The sequence below is a fragment of the Arachis hypogaea genome, chromosome 16 (assembly GCF_003086295.3).
Source record: "Arachis hypogaea cultivar Tifrunner chromosome 16, arahy.Tifrunner.gnm2.J5K5, whole genome shotgun sequence".
Classification (NCBI taxonomy): Eukaryota; Viridiplantae; Streptophyta; class Magnoliopsida; order Fabales; family Fabaceae; genus Arachis; species Arachis hypogaea.
The window spans coordinates 113474449-113497324 of record NC_092051.1 but is presented as its reverse complement, the minus strand read 5'-3'; the positions used below and the strand labels follow the sequence as shown (position 1 = coordinate 113497324).

At 35.7% G+C, this 22876-nt stretch overlaps 2 protein-coding genes across 4 annotated transcripts; both read right to left on the bottom strand.

The window, feature by feature from the left end:
- Positions 1–280: 280 nt before the first annotated feature.
- On the bottom strand, positions 281–4342 carry LOC112754675 (ubiquitin-conjugating enzyme E2 22). 3 transcript variants are annotated; one of them, XM_025802381.3, is made up of 7 exons: positions 3941–4342; positions 2477–2603; positions 2181–2325; positions 2015–2092; positions 1528–1640; positions 1283–1386; positions 281–850 (listed from the first exon to the last, which is right to left on the bottom strand). In XM_025802381.3, the coding sequence occupies exons 2-7, from the start codon at positions 2477–2479 to the stop codon at positions 487–489; spliced, it is 807 nt and encodes a 268-aa protein (XP_025658166.1). In that variant the 5' UTR covers positions 2480–2603; positions 3941–4342; the 3' UTR covers positions 281–486. The 3 variants fall into 3 exon arrangements, with proteins under 3 accessions (XP_025658166.1, XP_025658167.1, XP_025658168.1); XM_025802382.3 differs by having other exon boundaries at positions 3774–4080; XM_025802383.3 differs by having other exon boundaries at positions 2735–4072.
- Positions 4343–20503: 16161 nt separating this feature from the next.
- Positions 20504–22247, bottom strand: LOC112757378 (uncharacterized). The gene is made up of 3 exons (XM_025805965.1): positions 21306–22247; positions 20981–21185; positions 20504–20874 (listed from the first exon to the last, which is right to left on the bottom strand). Exons 1-3 carry the CDS (start codon positions 22245–22247, stop codon positions 20504–20506), a joined length of 1518 nt encoding a protein of 505 aa, XP_025661750.1.
- Between the last annotated feature and the right edge of the window lie 629 nt (positions 22248–22876).

Here is a 22876-nt window from a genome sequence, read left to right as displayed (position 1 = left end):
AAGCGTGGAGACCACGCTAATCTTGCAAGACAATAAATTCTATCAAACACCGAAGAAAACTCTGCACAAAGCACCAAAATAGTCCAATGATATATATTATCTTAACACCCAACAAATCAATAATTTCTATTCAATCTACACCACTAAGTTAAATATCTCTTACATGAGCAAATCTAAAAGGAATGCATCTAGTACTCATTTTAAAATTCAGATTCAGCTTATATGTTCATATTCAATAGGCTTTATTATAGACATAATAGTTGGAAAAAATGGTGGAGAATTAAGAAAAAGGTTTTAAAAAAATGGCGTAACTACAAGAAAATAGAGAAAGTGTGTGCTGTTCAGGATAATCCAAGACAGACAACAGTTCAACTTCCATCCATTAAAAATTTCAATGTAAATTAACTCAAATCCATTTTACCCTTTTCTTTTCACTATCAAATAGAATAACTAAGCCACAAAGAAAAGTTCAATTATTGAACAACATTACAATCTTTTCAAACTCTTCTTTCTGGCATCTATCTTCTTCTTGTCTGCCTGAGCTTTTGCCACTCCACCTTCCCTCTTTAGTGGTGCTGAAGCAGAAGAAACTGCCTTACCGGTGGCGGCAGAACCATTGACAGTAGTCTCAGTCACCACAACTGCTGCCTGTTCTTGACTGTTTCCTCTTGTCGTGGTGGTTGAGGAGGATAAAGACTGCAATGGCAGGGCTGCACTTGATGGAGCGGTTTTTATTTCAGCGTTAGGCACTGAGGTGTTTGTTTGATCAACATTTAGGGCGGTTGTCGATTCAGAAATAGCTCCACTTTTAAATTTGGGTTTTGCTTTTGCATGAATTCCAGTGTAAAGCCTAAATATAAAACCACAAGTGGAACATGCATAAGAGGGACATTTTAACATGTTATGTCAAACAAATCTTGTATGAAATAACTAAACGAGTCAAATAGACATAAATAAGCATGGCTTTAACCAAGTCATGAAGCTCATAGAATGTTTAGATTGGTGTTTCTGCCACCAAACCTCCGTTTTCTTTTATGGAAAGTTGTGCCACAAATGTTTGAATTTTTTTCCAGGTTGATATTTTTCAAACAATTTTAAAGCCAAGCCCGAGTCTTTGCCAAAGCAAATTCACATGGGTTGCGGACACCAGTTACCCTCAAATTACAAAAGATAAAGGGTCTGGTATTCCAGAAGAATGTAAAGCCTTTCGCATTAAATTTCAGAAGGCCCAGAAAACAAAATAAACCAGTGTAAATAGCACTAATGGCTAGGCTTAACTTACCTGGCAAGTCTAGCATATTCCTCATAATTTTCAAGCAGCAGCTTGCCAGCCTGCTCATTTAGAGCTGATTCTGGAAAGGGTTCAATCAATAGACATCTAACAACCTATCATTCATTATAGGAATCAGCATTAACAAATAAGAATATCTTAATAGCCATCCTGATTTAACAACCTATAAACAGATATGTCAAAATAGTTAAATGGATTTTTATCACGAAGGACAGGCATAACACATTAACACTTACAATAAGAACATGGCGTAACCCAAGGCTCGGGTTCCAATCTTTTTTAAGCGTGTTCACACAAATCTCTCCATTGGTTGCAATATTTGGATGAAAAATCTTGGTCATGAAGTAACCTATGACATCAAATTCAAGTCAAGTTTAACAGTTACACAAATAGACACCAGAGTGTATGTGATTATTTCATGGCAAGTAAAGCAACAAAGTATAGCATGACTCTAGAGTAATTACAATGTAAACATGTCATTCAATAAAATGTTTGCAGTTGCACGACTTTTGAGATAATGGATAGTTAAACTAAAAAAAATTGTTGATGTAGCAATGCATACTTGTAAATCAGTGAAATATTTTGTTAATAATAACTCTAAACACAAATTAACTCCTTAAAGATGTTCAAGGAAAAAATTACTTTTCTTAAGACAAATGGAAACAAAGTTCAGTTATAAGAACACAAGTCTCATTGCAATGTAACTAGAAGGTCTAAACACACCTTTAGGTGGAGAATGCGGAAAATCATGGGACAGTAACAACTTCATGCGGAAAACTCCATTCTCATAGGGAGTTCCAGCTGCAAGAATGCAAGAGTCTGATTTAGCTTGAGCTCTTTGCACAAAGATCAACCAAAAATTAGACACTAGGTACATAATGTTACTTGCCTGGACCATCAATATCGGCATAAATGATTGAAAAATCATCATCATTTACCACAACCTTAATCCCTTCTGGCGGGGATTCATCAAGATTTTTGAGCTCTTTGGCAAGTTGCTTTATTACATTTGGGGGAAGATTCTCGTTAGTTGCCTACAACAAAAAGTACCATGCAACAATGTAAGAATATTAAACACCAAAAAAATAGTTAAACAACAATGCTAAATCTGTTCACATACATTGGCAAATGATACATTTGCAATATCGACATGGAAGTAGACACATAAGTAAAAGAAACACTTACCATCAGTGCAGAACAACTGACAGTATTTTATTATTATCACTGAGTAGTAATGACCCTTCTCAAACAATTAATTCTCAAATTTGTTGCTCACACAGTAGAGGATGCTATCAAAACAAAGCATAAGCTCCTGGAAATGAGAGGGAAAAAAACGAGAAAAAAAAACTCTGGTTAGGTAAAAGTTACAATTTTTTTGCATAAACCAGCATACAGCATAAAACAACAATTTAACATCTGAATGCGCTACTTAGCTACACCAACCTAAGAGTTTCTTTTCTTTCACTTCCAATCCACCATAAAGCCGATAACAAAATTCTTTAAATAAAAGAAACCACTAAAAGATGTCATAACAATAAATGTCTTCTTTTCTATAACTGTCCAATAGAATGGAGGATGAACCCATTAGTATAAAGATTTTGATCAACTCCAACATAGTTGTCTTTTTCCAAGCTAAGAATGGGATAGTTGAGATGAGTTAATTTTAAGTTCCCAACGGACAGATAACAAAGTCTTGGCACATCATATTAAGCAAGAACCAAATAAAGTACAGCAAAGAATCATATATTAATGAGACAAGTTCTGTAACTATAAGTTGTAAGCACAGAGCCTTGGATCATTTTCACAACTTATGATTGCACAAACTCAATCGAGAAACTATGCTTGAATCTGCAGTAGAAAGATCTGTGGATGTAAACACACCACTCACTTCAAGATTCAAGTGAATCAACAATCTCAAATAAATAACCAAAACCAATTTCTTAAGAGAAAAACCAACTTAACTCAAAACTGGAATGGCATATGCCACCCAAACACATTTTGCACCACAAAAGACCAAACTTTATTTGACGCGTTTCTCTAAGCCCCCCACACCCTTTACCGTTAGTTCCCCTTTGCAGACACTACCACACATCAAGAACATAAAAGTTATAAAATTTGAGCACCCAACATGATTAAGAACTAGAAGCTAAACAGAAAAAGCAACCCAAGAAAGAAAAACGCTCATCTATTAATATACACAGAATGACAGAACTAAGAAAGCAAGCAACTCACATAGAGCATATCATTCCAAAATTAATCGCATCTGCCAAAACTAAAGACCCTAAATATACACTGAACAATAGACAATCACTTTTCCCCCGAACAATAAAAAAAAAAAACTATCTTTGAAACAAAAAGGGACCCCGATCAGCGGGGCAAAACCCTAACGGGGGAAATAAAAACCCCAGAATCTCAATTTCCCTAATCTAACATTAAAGAAATAACACAACTTTTACTTTTTTATTGTTGAAAAATAGAAGACCTTGTGATATAGGAAAAGCATCATTCACAGTGCACGGTATTGGAATCTAGGGTATCATCAACGCAAAATTTGATGAAAAGGAACAAATTTGGTGAAGAAGTTCTACACAAAATGCGAAACGCACAAAAGCAAGACCATGAAGTGCAAGACACAGATGAGGAATTCACCTTCACAATCACAAAGCAGAAGCTTTAGGCTTTAGGGTGCACGGAGAGAGAGAGAGAGCGAGAGAGAGAGAGAGGAGTGAGAGAAGAGAGAAAAAGGAAATAGAGATCCCTCCTTGGAATGAATGAATGATTGATTGATTGGTGGAACTTTGAGGACACCAAAGAAAGTTTAAAATATTTATTTCGTAAGGTAGGAATTAAAATGAAGACGCCATTAATTAAAAGGTTTAGTTAACTCTCTTAAAGTTATAAATAAAAAATATTTTATTAAAAATGTAAAATATTTAAATTTTTAATATATTTATTATATATTTATTTAAAAAAAATTAAAAAATCCATTAATAATAATAATCTTAACCTATGCCCCAACGGCTAAACCCTTAAAATATGGATTCGTTAGTTAAATTAATTAATATTCGATTAATTGATTAATCAGAAAATTAGGTTCGAAACTTATGGACATGAAATGACGTGTTCGTTGCACAAATCTTTCAGATTTATAGACGTTGGATTCCAAATGTCTACCTCCTAGCAGAAGAGTTCCCACGCGCTATACGTGTGCGTGAACCTCACCTTTCGTTTAGAATTATTGTAGTTGTTAGTTATGTACCCTATGGGTTTGATTATTTGATTTAACGGTGCAGTAATTTGAAATGAAACAATATAGCAGTCCGTTGTAGCTTTTACTCAGGATGGTTTAGTAATTAATTTTAGGATTTAGTATGAAGTATCTTAAATGTATTCATTAATTAATTAATTATGAAAGTGAAATAGAAAATTTTGGTTCTTATAGTATATTTAGTAACTTTTTTAATTTACATTCTTTAGAAAAAATCTCTTTAATTTAAGCAAGTTATGTTGAGGTAAAAGTAAATCAATAATGTCAAATGTTATTATTTTTAGGATTAGTTTAGGTTTTGATTTTTAGATCAAATTAGCAGTGTCAAACATTTTATACAATTAACTAATTAATTTATTTTCTTTTAACTTTTGGATAACTCAAATAATGAGGTTTACCAATTGTAATTTTCTTGACATAATAACATGTAATTTGTTAGTATATTTGAAATATTTATACGGTTAAGCCATCAATATTAAATCTTTTTAAAAAATGAGACCATATTTTTTCAATCATATTATATATAAGCTTTCAATCATATTATATTTTGTGTAATCCAAATTTTTATTTTTATTTTTATTCTAAATTTATTTTTACATTTTATTTTAGTTCAATTAAACAAAAAGTATTAATATTAGTTTTGATTTTTAACTTTTAGGATAAATAAAAAGATGTGATCTTTTTATAAAATAAATGATTAAAAAATACTTATTAATAAAAGAAGTTAAATTTATTTCTTGGTTATAGAAGTACATATGATTTACTTTTAAATATAACTAAAATAAATATAGATTTGTTTAATTTTTTAAAATTTATATTAATTATTAAAATTATGATGTGATAGATGTATCTCTCTAAAAATATAAAAATGACTCGATAGCTATTTTTTTGTGTTTGTAAAAAATATGACTCGACAACTATAAAATCTAATTTAAACAATCATAAATAAGTAAAATAAGTAATAAAAAAACAGATATAAAATTTAACTATTTTGTTATATGGTACAAAAAAAGATATAATATAATAGATCATATTGTTTTTTATATAAAATGACATAAAATTTAATATTATTCTTTTCTAGAGTCTTTTATTTTTCTTGGCTTTTATGCTTTTTTTACTTTATTTTAATTTTATTAAACTAAAAGTACTAATATCATTTAACTTTAATTTTTAATTTTTATCATAAATGAAAAGACAATTAAGTTGGGTACTTTGGCAGAGACGGATCTAGAAATAGTATCATGGGGGGCTAATAACATATATAATATTAAAAAATTATACAAAAAAATTATATAATGTAAAATGCATTACAAAAATATACTGATAGAGAATATATTTTAAAGTACAAAAAATATATATGTACTTTTTATTAACGAAGTGGTCGATTCCTCGTTTCATAAAATTCATCGATAATAGAATTTGTGTCAAATTTTTCTGCAATTTTCTTTTCAATATAATTAAAAGACAATTAGTAAGAAATTTATCTTTCATTTTGTTTCTGACTTATTCTTCACAATATTCATAGCTGAAAAAGAACTCTCAGTTGTAGTAGTTAAAATAGAGAAAATTAATAGCAAATGAATCAAGAAAGACGCTCACAAGAAAAAAAAATCTACTTTATGGGAATTGAAAATTTTTATTTAATTAAAAAATATTAGTAATAATATCTTTTCATATTTTTTTAATATTGTTACTTACTTTTTAGATATTAGAAATCATTAATATTTAGGTTAGCCTGAATTTTTATTTATATTAGACTAAATACTAAATAAATTTTTAAAAAAATTAAATCGTACTTAATAACTTATTACTATTAATCTTTTTTTAAAAAAGTTGGGGGGCCGAGGCCTCCACTCGCCCCCCCTAAGTCCGTCCCTGTACTTGGGTTGGTCTAGTAGCTAACTCACTAGTAGTCCGCTTAAATAAGTGTTGGAAATTTGAATTCCGTCTTACTCATGCAGCAACCCATTGGCCAATGATAAACCTAAAGATAATAAAATTTTAAAAAAATTTAGCTATTAAAATTATACGAGAAAAAGAGTGCTTTAAATATAAATTTTTATATCTACTTCAAATTAAATAAGATTGAAAAATAAATAAATTTATAAATAATTATAAATTTTTATCTTGATTGTTACACATAATAATAATATAATGATTTTAGTATTATACCTAAATTAATTCAAATTTAATTATTTTATACAATAAAAAATATATAACTTATAAAAAATTATTTTTAGTTTTTATTTATCAATAATTTATTATTTATTATTTTTTTAATTTTTATCTCAAATTTATAATTTAAAAATATAAAAATTAATTTTCTAAACATATTAGAAAAAAACTAACAATATAGTAGTTGCTATTCTATTTTAAAATTAAACAAAACTTTAAAAATTTTATTATTTGGATAAATAGAAGTTGAGATATTAGATCTAGAGAAAGATTAAAAATTATTATAAATAGTGTTGAGAGTAGAAGAGTTACTCAATAATGTCAACTTTTTTATAGGTCAATTATATATATTAATAGAAGTTAAAATAGTAGTGTTCATATAATATTATTCTTTTATAAATATAATATATTTGACATTATTTTTTATAATTATTATCTTTATAATTATTGACCAATTTTGATCATTTGAACAAAAATTTTAAATACTTGATATCTTAAATTTCTTCTTAAAATGATAAAATATAACTTAACAAGCAAATATGAAAACTAAATAACTATATAATAGTTATGTATCTAGATATTTAAATAAAAAAAATAGCAAATCTTCAACAACTCAAAAATTAACATGTACAATGGGTAGTTATGAAGCGAAAAATAAAAATGAGAGTTGCGATCATGGTACAGTGATAATTAATTATGGTGGGGTGAATAAAAAATCGAAAAAAATAAAGAAAGAGAATAAAACAAAACAACATAATAGTGACGGTGAGACAATAATAGTTATATATGTATAAAAAATAATAAGAGAAAAAGATAGGGTATAATATGATAAGATGATATAATCAAAATAAAAATTAATAATTTTAAAAAATAATAAAATTAAAGTATAAGATTGAAGAAATAATTTTTATTTATTATTAAATTTTATTTAGTAATTTATTTATATTCAAAACATTTTTTATTTTTATGTATAAGATCCATTTCACCCCAAGGACGGCATCATTTGTCCCTGTCTAAGCCACAACAACCTCAGCCATCCCTCCAATCTAGACCTCATCCTCCTTGGAAACCAGGAAACTTTTTTAGAGACGAAACATCTCCCAATGTCCCTATGAAAAAATAAATAAATTTAATAATATCTATAAATTACTAATTTGTAGATAATGTTAATAAATTTTTATCTTGATTTTGTTACATATAATAACAACGTATTCTTTTTTAAGCTTATTTTTCTAATTCAAATTTATTTATTGCATACGTTCTACATGTTAAATAATTTAAGAAATTTAATTTTTTATAATTTATTTTTTACTTATTGATATTAAATTTATAATTAAAAAATAAAAATATAAAAATAATTTCTTAAACTCAATAAAAAAGCAACTGAGTTATAATAATACTTGTTGAGTCACTAATATTATATAAACACAATAAATCAATCATCAATCAACCACCATATAAAATTGGTGAATTCTATGATGTAGAAATAATTTTTTTCTACACATGAAGAAATGAACGTGGCATAAGTTTAGGAGTGACACCTATCTTTTGCTATTATTACTTTATTCATATGTAATAAGACAAATGCATCAAATTTCAGATTTTGTCCTTTTTTTAATTAAATATTAATACTAATAAAACTTTAATTACAGATATATTTTTGTTGTATTGGACAAAAAAATTGGGCCAAAGAAAAACAATAATTTTTGAATTGTAATGGATTACTATTAAAGATATATATTTTATTGCGTTTACTTTATCAATAAAATTAATTAGTTTTTATTAAATATTTAAGTATGCATAAATAATATTAAATACTACAAACAATAAATATTAAAAAATAAATATTTAAATTCAAAATTTAGTCTCTAAATTATTGTGTATAATACTAAATTTTTCTTATATTTTGTATAAGAAATTAACAAGTGTTATTTTTATTTTGTGAGAGTACCTTTAAAAAAAATTTGTCAATAATATTAAATTTTTCTTACATTTTGTATAAAAAATTAACAAGTGTTAATTTTTTTTTGTGAGAATACCTTTAAAAAAAATTTGTCATTTGAGTTATGAATTAGTTAAAAAAATTCTTTAGTCCATGAATTATTTACTTTTTAAATTAATTTATAATATTTTGATTTATAGTATGAATGATAATTTATTTAAAATTATAAATATAACAACAAAGTTAAATTTAAAAAGATGAGGAAAAAAACTTAAAAAACAAATCTGAAGTCTGAAATATAATCCAAATTATTTGGTACGTATGAATATTTTTTTAAATGTTCAATATTAAAAATTATTTTATATGTATGAATATTTACTTATGTTCCAATTTTGCATATGAATATTTTTTTATCTTTTTAAATTTAACTTTGTTGTGATATTTGTAATTCTAAAATAAATTATCATTCTTACTATAAATCGAAATATTATAAATTAATTTTAAAAAATAAATAATTCATGGACTAAAGAGTTTTTTTTAACTAATTCATAAATCAAATGACAAATTTTTTTAAAGGTATTCTCACAAAATAAAAATAACACTTGTTAATTTTTTATACAAATTATAAGAAAAAAATTAGTATTATTGACAATTTTTTTTAAAGATATTCTCACAAAATAAAAATAACACTTGTTAATTTCTTATACAAAATGTAAGAAAAATTTAGTATTATACACAATAATTTAGAGACTAAATTTTGAATTTAAATATTTATTTTTTTAATATTTATTGTTTGTAGTATTTAATATTATTTATGCATACTTAAATATTTAATAAAAACTAATTAATTTTATTGATAAAGTAAACACAATAAAATATATTTTTTTAATAGTAATCTATTTAATAGTAATCTATTACAGTTCAAAAATTATTGTTTTTCTTTGGCCCAATTTTTTTTTCCAATACAACAAAAATATATCTGTAATTAAAATTTTATTAGTATTAATATTTAATTAAAAAAAAAGGACAAAATTTGAACTTTGATACATTTGTCTTGTCACATCTGAACAAAATAATAATAGTAAGATATATGTGTCACTCTTAAACCTATGCCACGTTCATTTCTTCATGTGTAGAAAAAAATTATTTCTACATCATAGAATTCACCTATAAAATTATATATTTGTTCATAAAAATTTTGAATATGTTACTATAAAAAATTTGATTATTTTACTATTTCAAGTTATTTTAGTAATTGATTGCTTTGTTGAAAAAGTATATAAAGTAACATGTACAAATATATAGTAGATAATTTAGTGATTATTTTTTGTATTAATGAAGTATTTTTATTATTTCTCTTATTTTTAATTGAAATATTAGAAAAAATTTGTTTAACTCAACTGTTCACTAATTTTGAAATCTTATATAAATACCAAGAAAATTAAAAGATGATGCCAATGAATAACAAATAAATCATAAAGATATACGTGAATAATAGATACATATATAATTATAAATAAGATTACTTAAGAGGTCATTATTGTCTAAATGGCATTAGTGTAATAGACTAAGGTGTTGCCGTGTTGCTGTTGGTAAACTAATAAGGATACCTTCTAAAGATCTAAAATTAGAAATATTCAATAACATTAAACGACTGAAGAATTGAAGTATTTTAATTTTTGGTAATGATCATAAAGATAAATTTAAAGGGTTTTGACTGAGTTTTTACTGTTCCTTTGATATTATTGTTTTAACTTCTAAGAGAAAATAAAAATATTACGATGTAAATGAGATATGTTTATAATGATCTCATTTATATTATAAATGAGATAAGATTAAAAAGAAAAAGTATACAGAACAAACTCCAAATCAGTCAAAAATAGAATAATTTAATTAATTATAAATTAGTAATTAGTTTTATTTATTTATGATTTAAAATATTGGTTATTAAATATTTTACCACCTTTAAATTAGGAAGAGATACGTTTAGTATCATTGCAACGTGAATCACGAAAATTGATTCAATTAGCTTCCGTCTCTTCATCCTCCTTCCCTCTCCAAATGCCTAAAACATGATAAATCAAAAAATAAATTCTGAACCATCCAATTTACAAAGAAAAGAAACATCCTAATGTCTAACATAAACACCATCTACATAGAAGTTTTGAATTTACTCAAAGATATTTAGCTGATTTTTTGCTGGAACCATCTTAATTCCCTAACATGCATTGTTGGACTAAAAAATATATTTTTATAATAATTTTTATAATTATTTATTTCAATAAATAAAGTAATTATTTAAATAAAAAATCCAAAATGAGAGGGATTTTGCATTGGAATAATTCCCCTGCAGGTGGTGGTGATGACCGTTGGGATGTTGCATTCCCTTCCCTAACTAGCCGTTGCTTCTTGTTTGCCTATGCGTGCAAGGGAGCGTCCTTTGCATGTGGGATGGCTAAAAGATTAGTTTTTTATATATAATGTTGAACGATTAAATTTAGAGTAAATTTCGTTTTTGTCCCTAATGTTTGGGGTAAATCTTATTTGTGTTCCTAACGTTTAAATCGTTCTATTTATATCTCTAACGTTTGTAAAAGTGATTCAATGTTATCCTGCCGTCAATTACACATCATGAGTGCTTTAGTTTGAGTTTTGAAAATCTCTTCTTGAAGTTAGAATACAAATGTCTGGGATAGAATCGATGATCTACTCCGAAAAATAACTCATCAAATGTTGAAACTAATTCCTACAACATTTACATAATTCACTTTTTTAGGGACATAATTGAATCTAAACAGAAATAGTGGGTATAATATTAAAATCGAACACATCCAAGTGAGACCTAATTGACTAATTGAGAATGAATACATCCAAGTGAGAATAATTGAAAAATATAATCTGATTTGTTAGTATAATTGATAGTAGGATAACATTGAATCATTTTTATAAATGTTAAGGATACAAATAGGACGATTTAAACGTTAGGAACACAAATAAGATTTACCCAAACGTTAGAGACAAAAACGATACTTTACTCTTAAATTTATCAGTGAAACTCTAAAATTACTCCACAAACTTTTATTTTTTCAATTATTAATTTTATTCTTTGATATTTGGTTATTAGTCTTCAGTCTCTAAATTTTTAGATTTTTTTATTAGTTGTTAGTTTCTCTTTTTTTTTTTTTTAATTAAAGATTTTATAGTTTAGAATTGGAGACTAATTTTTTAAATATTATCATAAATTTAGTATTTTTCAAAAATATTTGATGATTTTCGTACTTTACACATATGTAGAAGGATCTAACACATACAATTCTAATATTAAGTTGTGATTTATCAAATTTTTTAATTTAAAAAAAAATACAAAATGGTAATGCTGTATTATAAAAAAATAATTTTTTATTTGACTAAATATAATTTGTGAGTGCCATATTGTATAAAAAATTAATTTTTATTAATAACGCAAATTGGCAATGCCGATTTGTCAATAAATATTTTCTTTTTGTTTTACAATGACAAAACAATCGATTTGTCAACTCCCATATTGATGTTTATCACAAATCTGAGGACATGTATTTGGATTATGTTCGGTAAGTCGGTTACCGATCGGCTCGGGTGAAGATCTTGGGTGATGATAGGGGCTCGTCAAGTCGTGAACTGCCGCCGGTCAGAGATGCACGAGGTCCCGAGTACTTCTTGCGGAAAACAGGGGGGTGCCACCTGCAAAGACACTCCGACGCTCTTGTCAGTAAATGCGCAAGCAAAAAGGGGGTGATATGATATGTGACGTACCTCTTGGGGAAGAGCAAATCTTCCCCTTATATACCGTCAGAGGTGGGCCCTGTAAAGGCAGGCCCACTATTTCCGAGGCGCTCCCTTCACAGCTGTGGATGAGCTGTTACGGACGCGTGCCCGGGTCGGCGATGGAGCGCCCTATCCCTGACCGCCCGGGTCGGGTGGAGCTCGGGTCGGCCCAAGCCAGCAGAAGGTTTGGGCCAGGCCGTAACAGTGCCCCACGCGCCAGTGGTAGCCGTGAGGACTATTGGTGGCGCGTTCTCTCTTTCTTCATACGTCGTCGCCAGATCGGCCGCCCGTGGGGGGAACGTGCCCCCTGCGCGCGTGTCTTTTGGTTACTGAGGTAACCGTTCAGCGCTTCGTTCTCCGTGCTGAGCATTGAATGCTCATAATGGGTTGGGAATCCCCGTACGCAAAGACTATTTTGCCCCCAGTCTTTTGCGCTTGGTGCACGAAATTGTGATCTTTGGTAATGGCTCCAAAAAAACTTGGTGCTCTTATCTCAATTCATAATTTGTCACAACTTCGATACAACTAACCAGCAAGTGTACTGGGTCGTCCAAGTAATAAACCTTACGTGAGTAAGGGTCGATCCCACGGAGATTGTTGGTATGAAGCAAGCTATGGTCACCTTGTAAATCTCAGTCAGGCGGATATAAAATGGTTATGGAGTTTTCGAAAATAAATAATAAACTAAGGATAGAAACACTTATGTAATTCATTGGTGAGAATTTCAGATAAGCGTGTAGAGATGCTTTCGTTCCTCCGAATCTCTGCTTTCCCGCTGTCTTCATCCAATCAGTCTTACTCCTTTCCATGGCTGGCTTTATGCAAGGGCATTACCGTTGTCAATGGTTACATCCCCTCCTCTTGTGAAAATGGTCCAAATGCTCTGTCACAGCACGGCTAATCATCTGAGGTTTCCGATCATGCTGGAATAGGATTCACCCTCCTTTTGCGTTTGTCACTACGCCCAGCAATCGCGAGTTTGAAACTCGTCACAGTCATTCAATCCCAGAATCCTACTCAGAATACCACAGACAAGGTTTAGACCTTCCGGATTCTCATGAATGCCGCCATCAATCTAGCTTACACCACGAAGATTCTGATTAAGAGATCCAAGAGATAGTCATTCAATCGAAGGTAGAACGGAAGTGGTTATCAGGCACACGTTCATGGGGAATGATGATGATTGTCACGTTCATCACATTCATGTTGAAGTGCGAATGAATATCTTAGAAGCAGAATAAGTTGAATTGAATAGAAAAACAGTAGTACTTTGCATTAATCTTTGAGGAACAGCAGAGCTCCACACCTTAATCTATGGAGTGTAGAAACTCTACCGTATGAAAATACATAAGTGAAAGGTCCAGACATGGCCGAATGGCCAGCCCCCAAAACGTGATCACAGGATCAAAAATACAATCCAGGATGTCTAATACAATAGTAAAAAGTCCTATTTATACTAAACTAGTTACTAGGGTTTACAGAAGTAAGTAATTGATGCATAAATCCACTTCCGGGGCCCACTTGGTATGTGCTTGGGCTGAGCTTGAAGTATACACATGTAGAGGTCAATCTTGGAGTTGAACGCCAGCTTTTGTGCCATTTTGGGCGTTGAACTCCACTTTGCAACTTGTTTCTGGCGCTGGACGCCAGAATTGGGCAGAGAGCTGGCGTTAAATGCCAGTTTGCGTCATCTAAACTTGGGCAAAGTATGGACTATTATATATTGCTGAAAAGCCCTGGATGTCTACTTTCCAACGCAATTGAAATCACGCCATTTTGAGTTTTGTAGCTCCAGAAAATCCATTTTGAGTGCAGAGAGATCAGAATCCAACAGCATCAGCAGTCCTTCTTCAACCTCTGAATCTGATTTTTGCTCAAGTCCCTCAATTTCAGCCAGAAAATACCTGAAATCACAGAAAAACACACAAACTCATAGTAAATTCCAGAAATGTGAATTTAACATAAAAACTAATAAAAACATCCCTAAAAGTAACTAGATTCTACTAAAAACATACTGAAAACAATGCCAAAAAGCGTATAAATTATCCGCTCATCACAACACCAAACTTAAATTGTTGCTTGTCCCCAAGAAACTGAAAATCAAATAGGATAAAAAGAAGAGAATATACTATAAATGCCAAACTATCAATGAAACATAGCTCCAATTAAATGAGCGGGACTTATAACTTTTTGTCTCTTGAATAGTTTTGGCATCTCACTTTATCCATTGAAGTTCAGAATGATTGGCATCTATAGGAACTCAGAGTTCAGATAGTGTTATTGATTCTCCTAGTTCAGTATGATGATTCTTGAACACAGCTACTTTATGAGTCTTGGCCGTGGCCCTAAGCACTTTATTTTCCAGTATTACCACCGGATACATAAATGCCACAGACACATAATTGGGTGAACCTTTTCAGATTGTGACTCAGCTTTGCTAAAGTCCCCAATTAGAGGTGTCCAGGGTTCTTAAGCACACTCTTTTTTTTTGCTTTGGACCTTGACTTTAACCGCTCAGTCTCAAGTTTTCACTTGACACCTTCACGCCACAAGCACATGGTTAGGGACAGCTTGGTTTAGCCGCTTAGACCAGGATTTTATTCCTTTAGGCCCTCCTATCCACTGATGCTCAAAGCCTTGGGATCCTTTTTATTGCCCTTGCCTTTTGGTTTTAAGGGTTATTGGCTTTTTGCTCTTGCCTCTTGGTTTTAAGAGCTTTTGGCTTTTTCTGCTTGCTTTTTCTTTTTCTTTCTTTTTTTTTTTTCTTCTGCAAGCTTTATTCTTTGCTGCTTTTTCTTGCTTCAAGAATCATTTTTATGATTTTTCAGATTATCAAATAATATGTCTCCTTGTCATCATTCTTTCAAGAGCCAACATATTTAACATTCTTAAACAACAACTTCAAAAGACATATGTCCATGAGGACTTGGTCCAACCTTTGATTAAAGTTGATCCTTCTAGTGTAGGGGCGTGCATCTCCTTGCAGCATGGGCAAGTTAAACGCCAACCTCACGTTTTTTGGACTAAAATCTAACTATTTCCCCCGAACCATGGTGAGATAATTCTTTGGGTTCGGGTTCTTACTTTGATCATGGTTCCTAGTGATCCATGCATTGGCATAGAACTCTTGAACCATTAGGATGCCGACTTGTCAGATGGGTTTTGTTAGAACTTCCCAACCTCTTCTTTGGATTTCATGTCGGATCTCTGGATACTCATTCTTCTTGAGCTTGAAAGGGACCTCGGGGATCACCTTCTTCTTGGCCACAACATCATAGAAGTGGTCTTGATGGATTTTGGAGATGAATCTTTCCATCTCCCATGACTCGGAGGTGGAAGCTTTTGTCTTCCCTGTCCCTTTTCTAGAGGATTCTCCGGTCTTAGGTGCCATCAATGGTAATGGAAAAACAAAAAGATTATGCTTTTACCACACCAAACTTAAAATATTGCTCGCCCTCGAGCAAGAGAAGAAAGAAGAGATGAAGAAGAAGAAGAAATGGAGGAGAGGGAGAGAAAGATGTGTTTCGGCCAAGAAGGGAAAGAGAGGGTTGTGTTGTGTGAAAATGAGGAGGAATGGAGGGCTATATATAGGGAAGGGAGGGTGGGTAAGTTTCGGCCATATGGGGTGGTTTGGGTGGGAAATTGATTTTGAATTTTGAAGGTATGTGGAGTTTATGAGGTAGGTTTATCGGGAAGAGTGGATGGATGTGAGTGGTGAAGTGGTGATAGGGAAGAGAGATTGAGGTGATTGGTGAAAAGTTTTGGGGAAGAGTGTTTATGGGATTGTGTGAAAGAGGGGTGAGAAGAAGTGAGTGGAGGTAGATGGGGATCCTGTGGGGTCCACAGATCCTGAGGTGATCCTGTGGGGTCCACAGATCCTGAGGTGTTCAAGGATTTACAACCTTGCACCAAATTGGGCATGCAAAATGCCCTTGCACACAACTCTAGGCGTTCAGCGCCAGATTGGTGCTTGTTTTGGGCGTTGAATGCCCATTTGTTGTCCATTTCTGGCGTTGAACGCCAGAACCATGCTTGTTCTGGGCGTTCAGCGCCAGCTCTTCTCCAGGGTGCAATTCTGGCGTTCAAACGCCCAGATGCTGCCCATTTTGGGCGTTCAGCGCCAGAACCATGCTCTGTTATGGCGTTGAACGCCAGCCAAATGCTTCTTATTGGCGTTTAAACGCCAGTAAGGTCTTCCTCCAGGGTGTGATTTTTCTTCTGCTGTTTTTGATTCTGTTCTCAATTTTTATATTTATTTTGTGACTCCACATGATCATAAACCTAATAAAACATGAAAAACAATGAAAATTAGATAAATAAACATTGGGTTGCCTCCCAACAAGCGTTTCTTTAATGTCAATAGCTTGACAGTGGGCTCTCATGGAGCCTCACAGATGTGCAGAGCTTTGTTGAGACCTCCCAACACCAAACTTAGAGTTTGGATATGGGGGTTTGACACCAAACTTAGAGTTTGGTTGTGGCCTCCCAACACCAAACTTAGAGTTTGACTGTGGGGGCTTTGTTTGAATCTGCTTTGAGAGAAGCTTTTTATGCTTCCTCTCCATGGATGCAGAGAGAGATCCTTGAGTTGTAAACACAAGGTTGTCCTCATTTATTTGAAGGATCAATTCTCCTCTGTCCACATCAATCACAGCTCTTGCTGTGGCTAGGAAAGGTCTTCCTAGGATGATGGATTCATCCTCATCCTTCCTAGTATCTAGGACTATGAAATCAGTAGGGATGTAAAGGCCTTCAACCTTTACTAACACGTCCTCTACTTGTCCATAAGCTTGTTTTCTTGAATTGTCTGCCATTTCTAATGAGATTTTAGCAGCTTGCACCCCATAGATTCCCAGTTTCTCTATTACAGAGAGGGGCATGAGGTTTATTCCTGAACCAAGGTCACACATAGCCTTAAAGATCATGGCGCCTATGGTACAAGGTATTAAGAACTTTCCAGGATCCTGTTTCTTCTGAGGTAATGTCAGTTGATCCAGATCACTTAGTTCATTGGTGAACAAGGGAGGTTCATCTTCCCAAGTTTCAATGCCAAATAATTTGGCATTCAGCTTCATGATTGCACCAAGGTACTTGGTGACTTGCTCCTCAGTGACATCCTCATTCTCTTCAGAAAAGGAATACTCATCAGAGCTCACGAATGGCATAAGGAGGTTTAATGGAATCTCTATGGTCTCTAGATGAGTCTCAGATTCCTTTGGTTCCTCAAAGGGAAGCTCCTTATTGATCACTGGACGTCCTAGGAGGTCTTCCTCCTTGGGATTCACGTCCTTTCCTTCCTTTACAGGTTCGGCCATGGTGATCAATTCAATGGCCTTGCACTCTCCTTTTGGATTTTCTTCTGTATTGCTTGGGAGAGTACTAGGAGGGATTTCAATGATCTTTTTACTCAGCTGGCCCACTTGTGCCTCCAAATTTCTAATGGAGGACCTTGTTTCATTCATGAAACTTACAGTGGCCTTGGACAGATCAGAGACTAAGTTTGCTAAATTAGAGGTATTTTGTCCAGAGTTCTCTGTCTGTTGCTGAGTGGATGATGGAAAAGGTTTACTATTGTTAAACCTGTATCTTCCACCATTATTAAAGCCTTGTTGAGGCTTTTGTTGAGTAGGATGAACATAGTTTCTGGGCGTTTTCCAGGCTCCCGATCTCATAGTCTAACGGAGTGGTACCCCGCTGTAGGTATGCCTCGTGTTGTCGCTCGGACTTCTACTTCTGCCGCAAATTACGACCCTTACGCTTGGGTGATCTCGGACATAAAGGACTCGCCTAACCAGATGGATCTGGAAGAGCTGACGGAATTCCGGCAAGCCAGGTACTTATGTGGGGGGACGGACGAAGAGACTAACTATGAGACCTTCGTTCCTGCCCCCGACGAGCGGTTGTACGAGATCAACCTCCGTTCTTCCCGGGTTGCCGACTGGATCTGGTTTTACAAGGCCATGTTCACCCAAGTCAGCGTTCGCCTACCCTTCTCTTACTTTCAGATGTCTCTCCTTGGTCGGATATCCGTGTCGCCGTCGCAGCTCCATCCGAACAGCTGGGCTTCTATCCACTGTTTCGAGATGGTCTGTGAATATCTCGAGCTGCCGGCATCAGTGGATGTCTTCCTCTTTTTCTTCAACCTCACTAACCCCTCCAAACAAGGGAAGGCGAGAAAAGGGTTCCTTTCTTTCCGGTCTGCCCAAGGTCGGAGGATATTTGGTCTGTTCGAGGACTCTTACCATGGGTTCAAGGACAAATTCTTTAAAGTTCGCCCTGCTAAAGGTCGCCATCCCTTTTGGTTATCGTTAGAGGGGGAGCGCCTCATCCCAACTTATTGGAGTTTTGGGGCGGGGTCTAATTCTTTTATTAAGGTGACGTACAAAGGGATGTCCCCTGTAGATAAGAAAATAGCGGATGTGTTGTTTGCCCTCTTTGGGAAGAACCCCGTGAACCCCCATCTTCTCATGGGTGAACGGGAGGCCGCCAGGAGCTATATCCGTGAGTCGTTTTGTTTTGTAGCGTACTGTTTATCATTGCTTGTTTTTCTTGATCTGACGACTGATGTATTTATCTGTTTGCTGCAGTGGAGATGTCTGCCTCAGTAATAGGGCTTGAAAATTTGATGAAGACCTTCTTCGAGGACAGTGATGAAGAGAAGGCCGAAGAGGAAGATGCCGGGAAGTCGGGGGGCCCTTCCGGGGAGAAGGAGGGTCAAGCTGTGCCCTCTCCCCATGATACCGGTATGTCGGAGAAGAATCCAGCAGGGGCGCAGGCTTCCCCCCTTTCCGAGGAGGTGGTCGTTGGTGGGCATTCGTCCTCCACCCATCAGGAAGATGATGATGTGGAACTCATCCACACCCCTAAGAGGCGGAGGGCGTCTGCCAGCCCGGAAGGGACTCTCACGATTATGGAAAGAAATTTTGATGCTACAAAGTTTATTGACTCCCAGCTGATCCCTGGGACGGAGGAGCATTTTCATGGAACCGACCTGGCTGGACAGGCGAGATGGATGTACCGGACTTTGCTCCAGGGGGCCGTGATAGCTCGAAAGGCTGAGTTCGAGTTGTCGGGAATGCAGGCTCTCTGGAGGAAACTCGAATCCTCTGTCAAGGCAAACAATGATTTCAAGGTGCAAGTTGAGCTGCTTCAGAGCCAGTTGTCTGAGATGGGGGAGAAGCTCAAGGCCTCTGAGGAGAAAACGACATCTACCGAGGAGAAATTGAAGGCTTCCAACGAGACGGTGGCCCGTTTAGCCGAGCGGGAGATGACCCTGGAGAGCCAGCTGAATGCCGCTCAGGGTCGGGTGGCGGTCTTGGAGCAGGAACGTGACCAAGCCGTTTCGTCGGTTAAAGCTGCTAAAGCCGAGGTTGAAGAGCTCAGGAAGAAGCTGAAAGCAACCAAAGAGCAAGGGAAGAATGCGATCTCCATGACTGAGGACGCCCTGAAGGCTCAGGTAAAGATCGTGGCTCCCGATTTTGACACATCGGCTATTGGTGTCTTCAAAATGATCCAGGACGGCAAGATTGTCGATATGCCTAGAAAGTGATTTCTTGTAACTTTGGGTTAGTGTGGATTTGTTGAACATTTTTTTGTGAACTTATTACTTTTATGCTTAGTTGGTCGCTTGGTCGTCTTGTCGTTATTGTTGTTTATCTTGTTTGGCGTTTTATTTTTGTTACCGCCTTTTGGGGCGGGCTTATTGCTTGTGCCCGTTTTTCCGTTTGCGCTGGTAATCCGATTAGAACCGTCGTAGTTTTGTTTGCAAAGCCGCTTGGTATGGCCATGGTTCCGTTGGCTTCCTGGGGTGATCAGTCCCGGGTTGCCGTTTACGAGTACGATATCGTGAATTACGCATCGAAAGATAAAAAACAGAAGAATTTGGACAAGTAAGAATTAGTCGTTAGCTAGACAAGTTTATGAACACAATAGGCATTTGATAAAAGTAAGCAATTGAGAATTGACATTTGATCAAGGCAAAACTCTACCCAGCTTATCAGGCCGCTTGGTCGGTAAGCCCAAGCTACGAGTAGAATCTCCTCAGGTTACCTGCGTTCCAAGTTCTCGGGATCTCCCTACCATCGAGTATTTCCAGCTTGTAGGCACCTTTACCGAGCACTTCTTTGATTCTGTAGGGGTCTTCCCAATTTGCCGCGAGTTTTCCTTCTCCTGGGGTCGGTAGACCGACGTCGTTGCGTCGTAGGACGAGGTCTCTTTCCTCAAAATCCCTCCTGAGGACTTTAGTGTTGTAGCGCAGGGCTATTCTTTGTTTTAATGCCGTTTCTGACAATTGGGCCATCTCTCTGGTCTCTTCTACCAGGTCCTTTTCTACCGCTTCGTCAACACCTGCAAGTAATAGCCGTGGGCTCGGTTCGCCGATTTCGACGGGTATCACTGCGTCGACCCCGTATGTTAGACGAAAAAGGGGTTTCCCCTGTAAAGCTTTGTTTGGTTGTTTGGTAGGACCAGAGGACCGACGCGAGTTCGTCGGCCCAAGCACCTTTTTTGTTGTCTAAGCGCTTCTTGAGGCCGAGTAGGACCACTTTGTTTGCGGCCTCCACTTGCCCGTTTGTCTGGGGATGTTCCACCGAGGAAAACTTCTGTTTTATTCCTAGGCCGGTGAGGAACTCCGCGAACTTCTTGTCAGTGAATTGCATCCCGTTGTCCGAAATGACGACCTCCGGGATACCGAAACGGGTTATCACCTGTCTCCACATGAACTTTCTGTAATTGGAGGAAGATATGCTGGCTAGTGGCTCAGCCTCTATCCATTTGGTGTAGTAGTCGATGGCGACTATGAGATATTTGACTTGTCCTGGGCCAACCGGGAAAGGTCCTAAAAGGTCAACTCCCCATTGAGCGAAAGGTCGCGTAGACGTCAGCAGGCTCAACTCGGAGGCCGGCGCCTTATGGAAGTTGGCGTGTTGTTGACACTTTACGCACTTTCTGACAAATTCCCTGGAGTCTTTCATCATTGATGGCCAGTAATATCCAGCTCGGATGAGCTTCCTCGCTAGGGCCTTGCCCCCGATGTGGTGGCCGCAACATCCCTCATGGACTTCTCTAAGTACATAGTCCGTCTGGTCGGGGTGTAAGCACTTCAACAGGGGTTGGCTGAGCCCCTTTCTGAACAGTTGCCCTTGTATGATTGCGTATCTGGCTGCCTCCCTTCTCAATGTTTTGGCCGCCTTCTCATCGTCAGGTAACTTGCTGAGTTCTAGGAAGTTCGTGATCGGGTCCAACCAGGAGGGGCTTGACTCCGCCAAGTGGAGGGCGACGGTCGGTTCCTTCACCATGCCCTGGATGAGAGATCGGTTACCCACTCCTGGCTTCGTGCTTGCTAGTTTGGACAGGAGGTCTGCCCGTGTGTTCCTTTCTCTTGGAACGTGTTGGACCGTGACCTCTTGGAAATCTCTTGTCAATTCTCTTACTTTTTCCAAATATTTTTGTAGAAGGGGGTCCCTTGCTTGATAGCTTCCGTTTACCTGTGAGGTGACGACTTGTGAGTCGCTGCATACCTCCAGTCTTGTTGCCCCGATTTCCCGAGCTAACGTCAGTCCTCCTAAGAGGGCTTCATATTCTGCTTGATTGTTCGACACAGGGAACTCAAACTTGGTTGATTGCTCGTATATGACTCCCGCTGGGCTTTCTAAGATGACCCCGGCTCCCCCGAACGTCTGGTTGGAGGCCCCGTCTACGTGGAGCCTCCATCGTGTGCCCGTTTCCTCGGGGGGATCACCGGTCACCTCTACCAAGAAATCTGCCATTGCCTGTGCCTTAATTGCATGCCGGGGCTCATACTACAAGTCGTATTGGGAGAGCTCGATGGCCTAGGTCATCATCCTGCCGGCCGAATTGGGTTTTTGGAGTACTTGGCGAATTGCTTGGTTCGTCCTCATGACTATACGGTGACCCTGGAAGTATTGCCTCAACCTTCGGGAGGAGGTTAGGAGTGTCAGCGCCAGTTTTTCTAGTTTGCTGTACCTCAGCTCTGCTCCTTGTAGTGCCCTGCTCACGAAGTAAATCGGTTGCTGAGCTTTCGCTTCTTCTCTTACGAGCACTGCTGCAAGTGCTTCCTCTGTTACTGCTAGGTAGAGGTAGAGTGGCTCTCCGTCCTTGGGCTTTCCGAGCACCGGAGGCGTTACTAGGATCTTCTTGAAGTGGTTGAATGCTTCCTCACACGCTGGGGTCCATTCGAATGCTATCCCCTTTTTCATCAGATTGAAGAAGGGTAGGGATTTTACTGCTGATGCGCCGAGGAAGCGGGATAACGCCGTCAGCCTTCCTACCAACCGTTGGACATCTTTGATACAACCCGGGCTTTTCATCTGGAGGATCGCTTGGCATTTTTCAGGATTGGCCTCTAATCCTCTCTGGGTGATCATGAATCCCAGGA

Excerpts from the sequence above, each read along its gene's own strand:
- LOC112757378 (XM_025805965.1), bottom strand. The coding sequence starts at position 22,247 with ATGGCAGATTTCTTGGTAGAGGTGACCGGTGATCCCCCCGAGGAAACG. Across the intron at positions 21,186-21,305 it reads ACCTTTTAGGACCTTTCCCG|GTGATAACCCGTTTCGGTAT; the intron begins GTTGGCCCAGGA and ends ATGTGGAGACAG. Across the intron at positions 20,875-20,980 it reads GCGCTTAGACAACAAAAAAG|TGATACCCGTCGAAATCGGC; the intron begins GTGCTTGGGCCG and ends GGGTCGACGCAG.
- LOC112754675 (XM_025802381.3), bottom strand. Across the intron at positions 1,641-2,014 it reads TCCGCATTCTCCACCTAAAG|GTTACTTCATGACCAAGATT; the intron begins GTGTGTTTAGAC and ends TTGATGTCATAG. Across the intron at positions 1,387-1,527 it reads GGTTACGCCATGTTCTTATT|GTTGTTAGATGTCTATTGAT; the intron begins GTAAGTGTTAAT and ends AATGAATGATAG.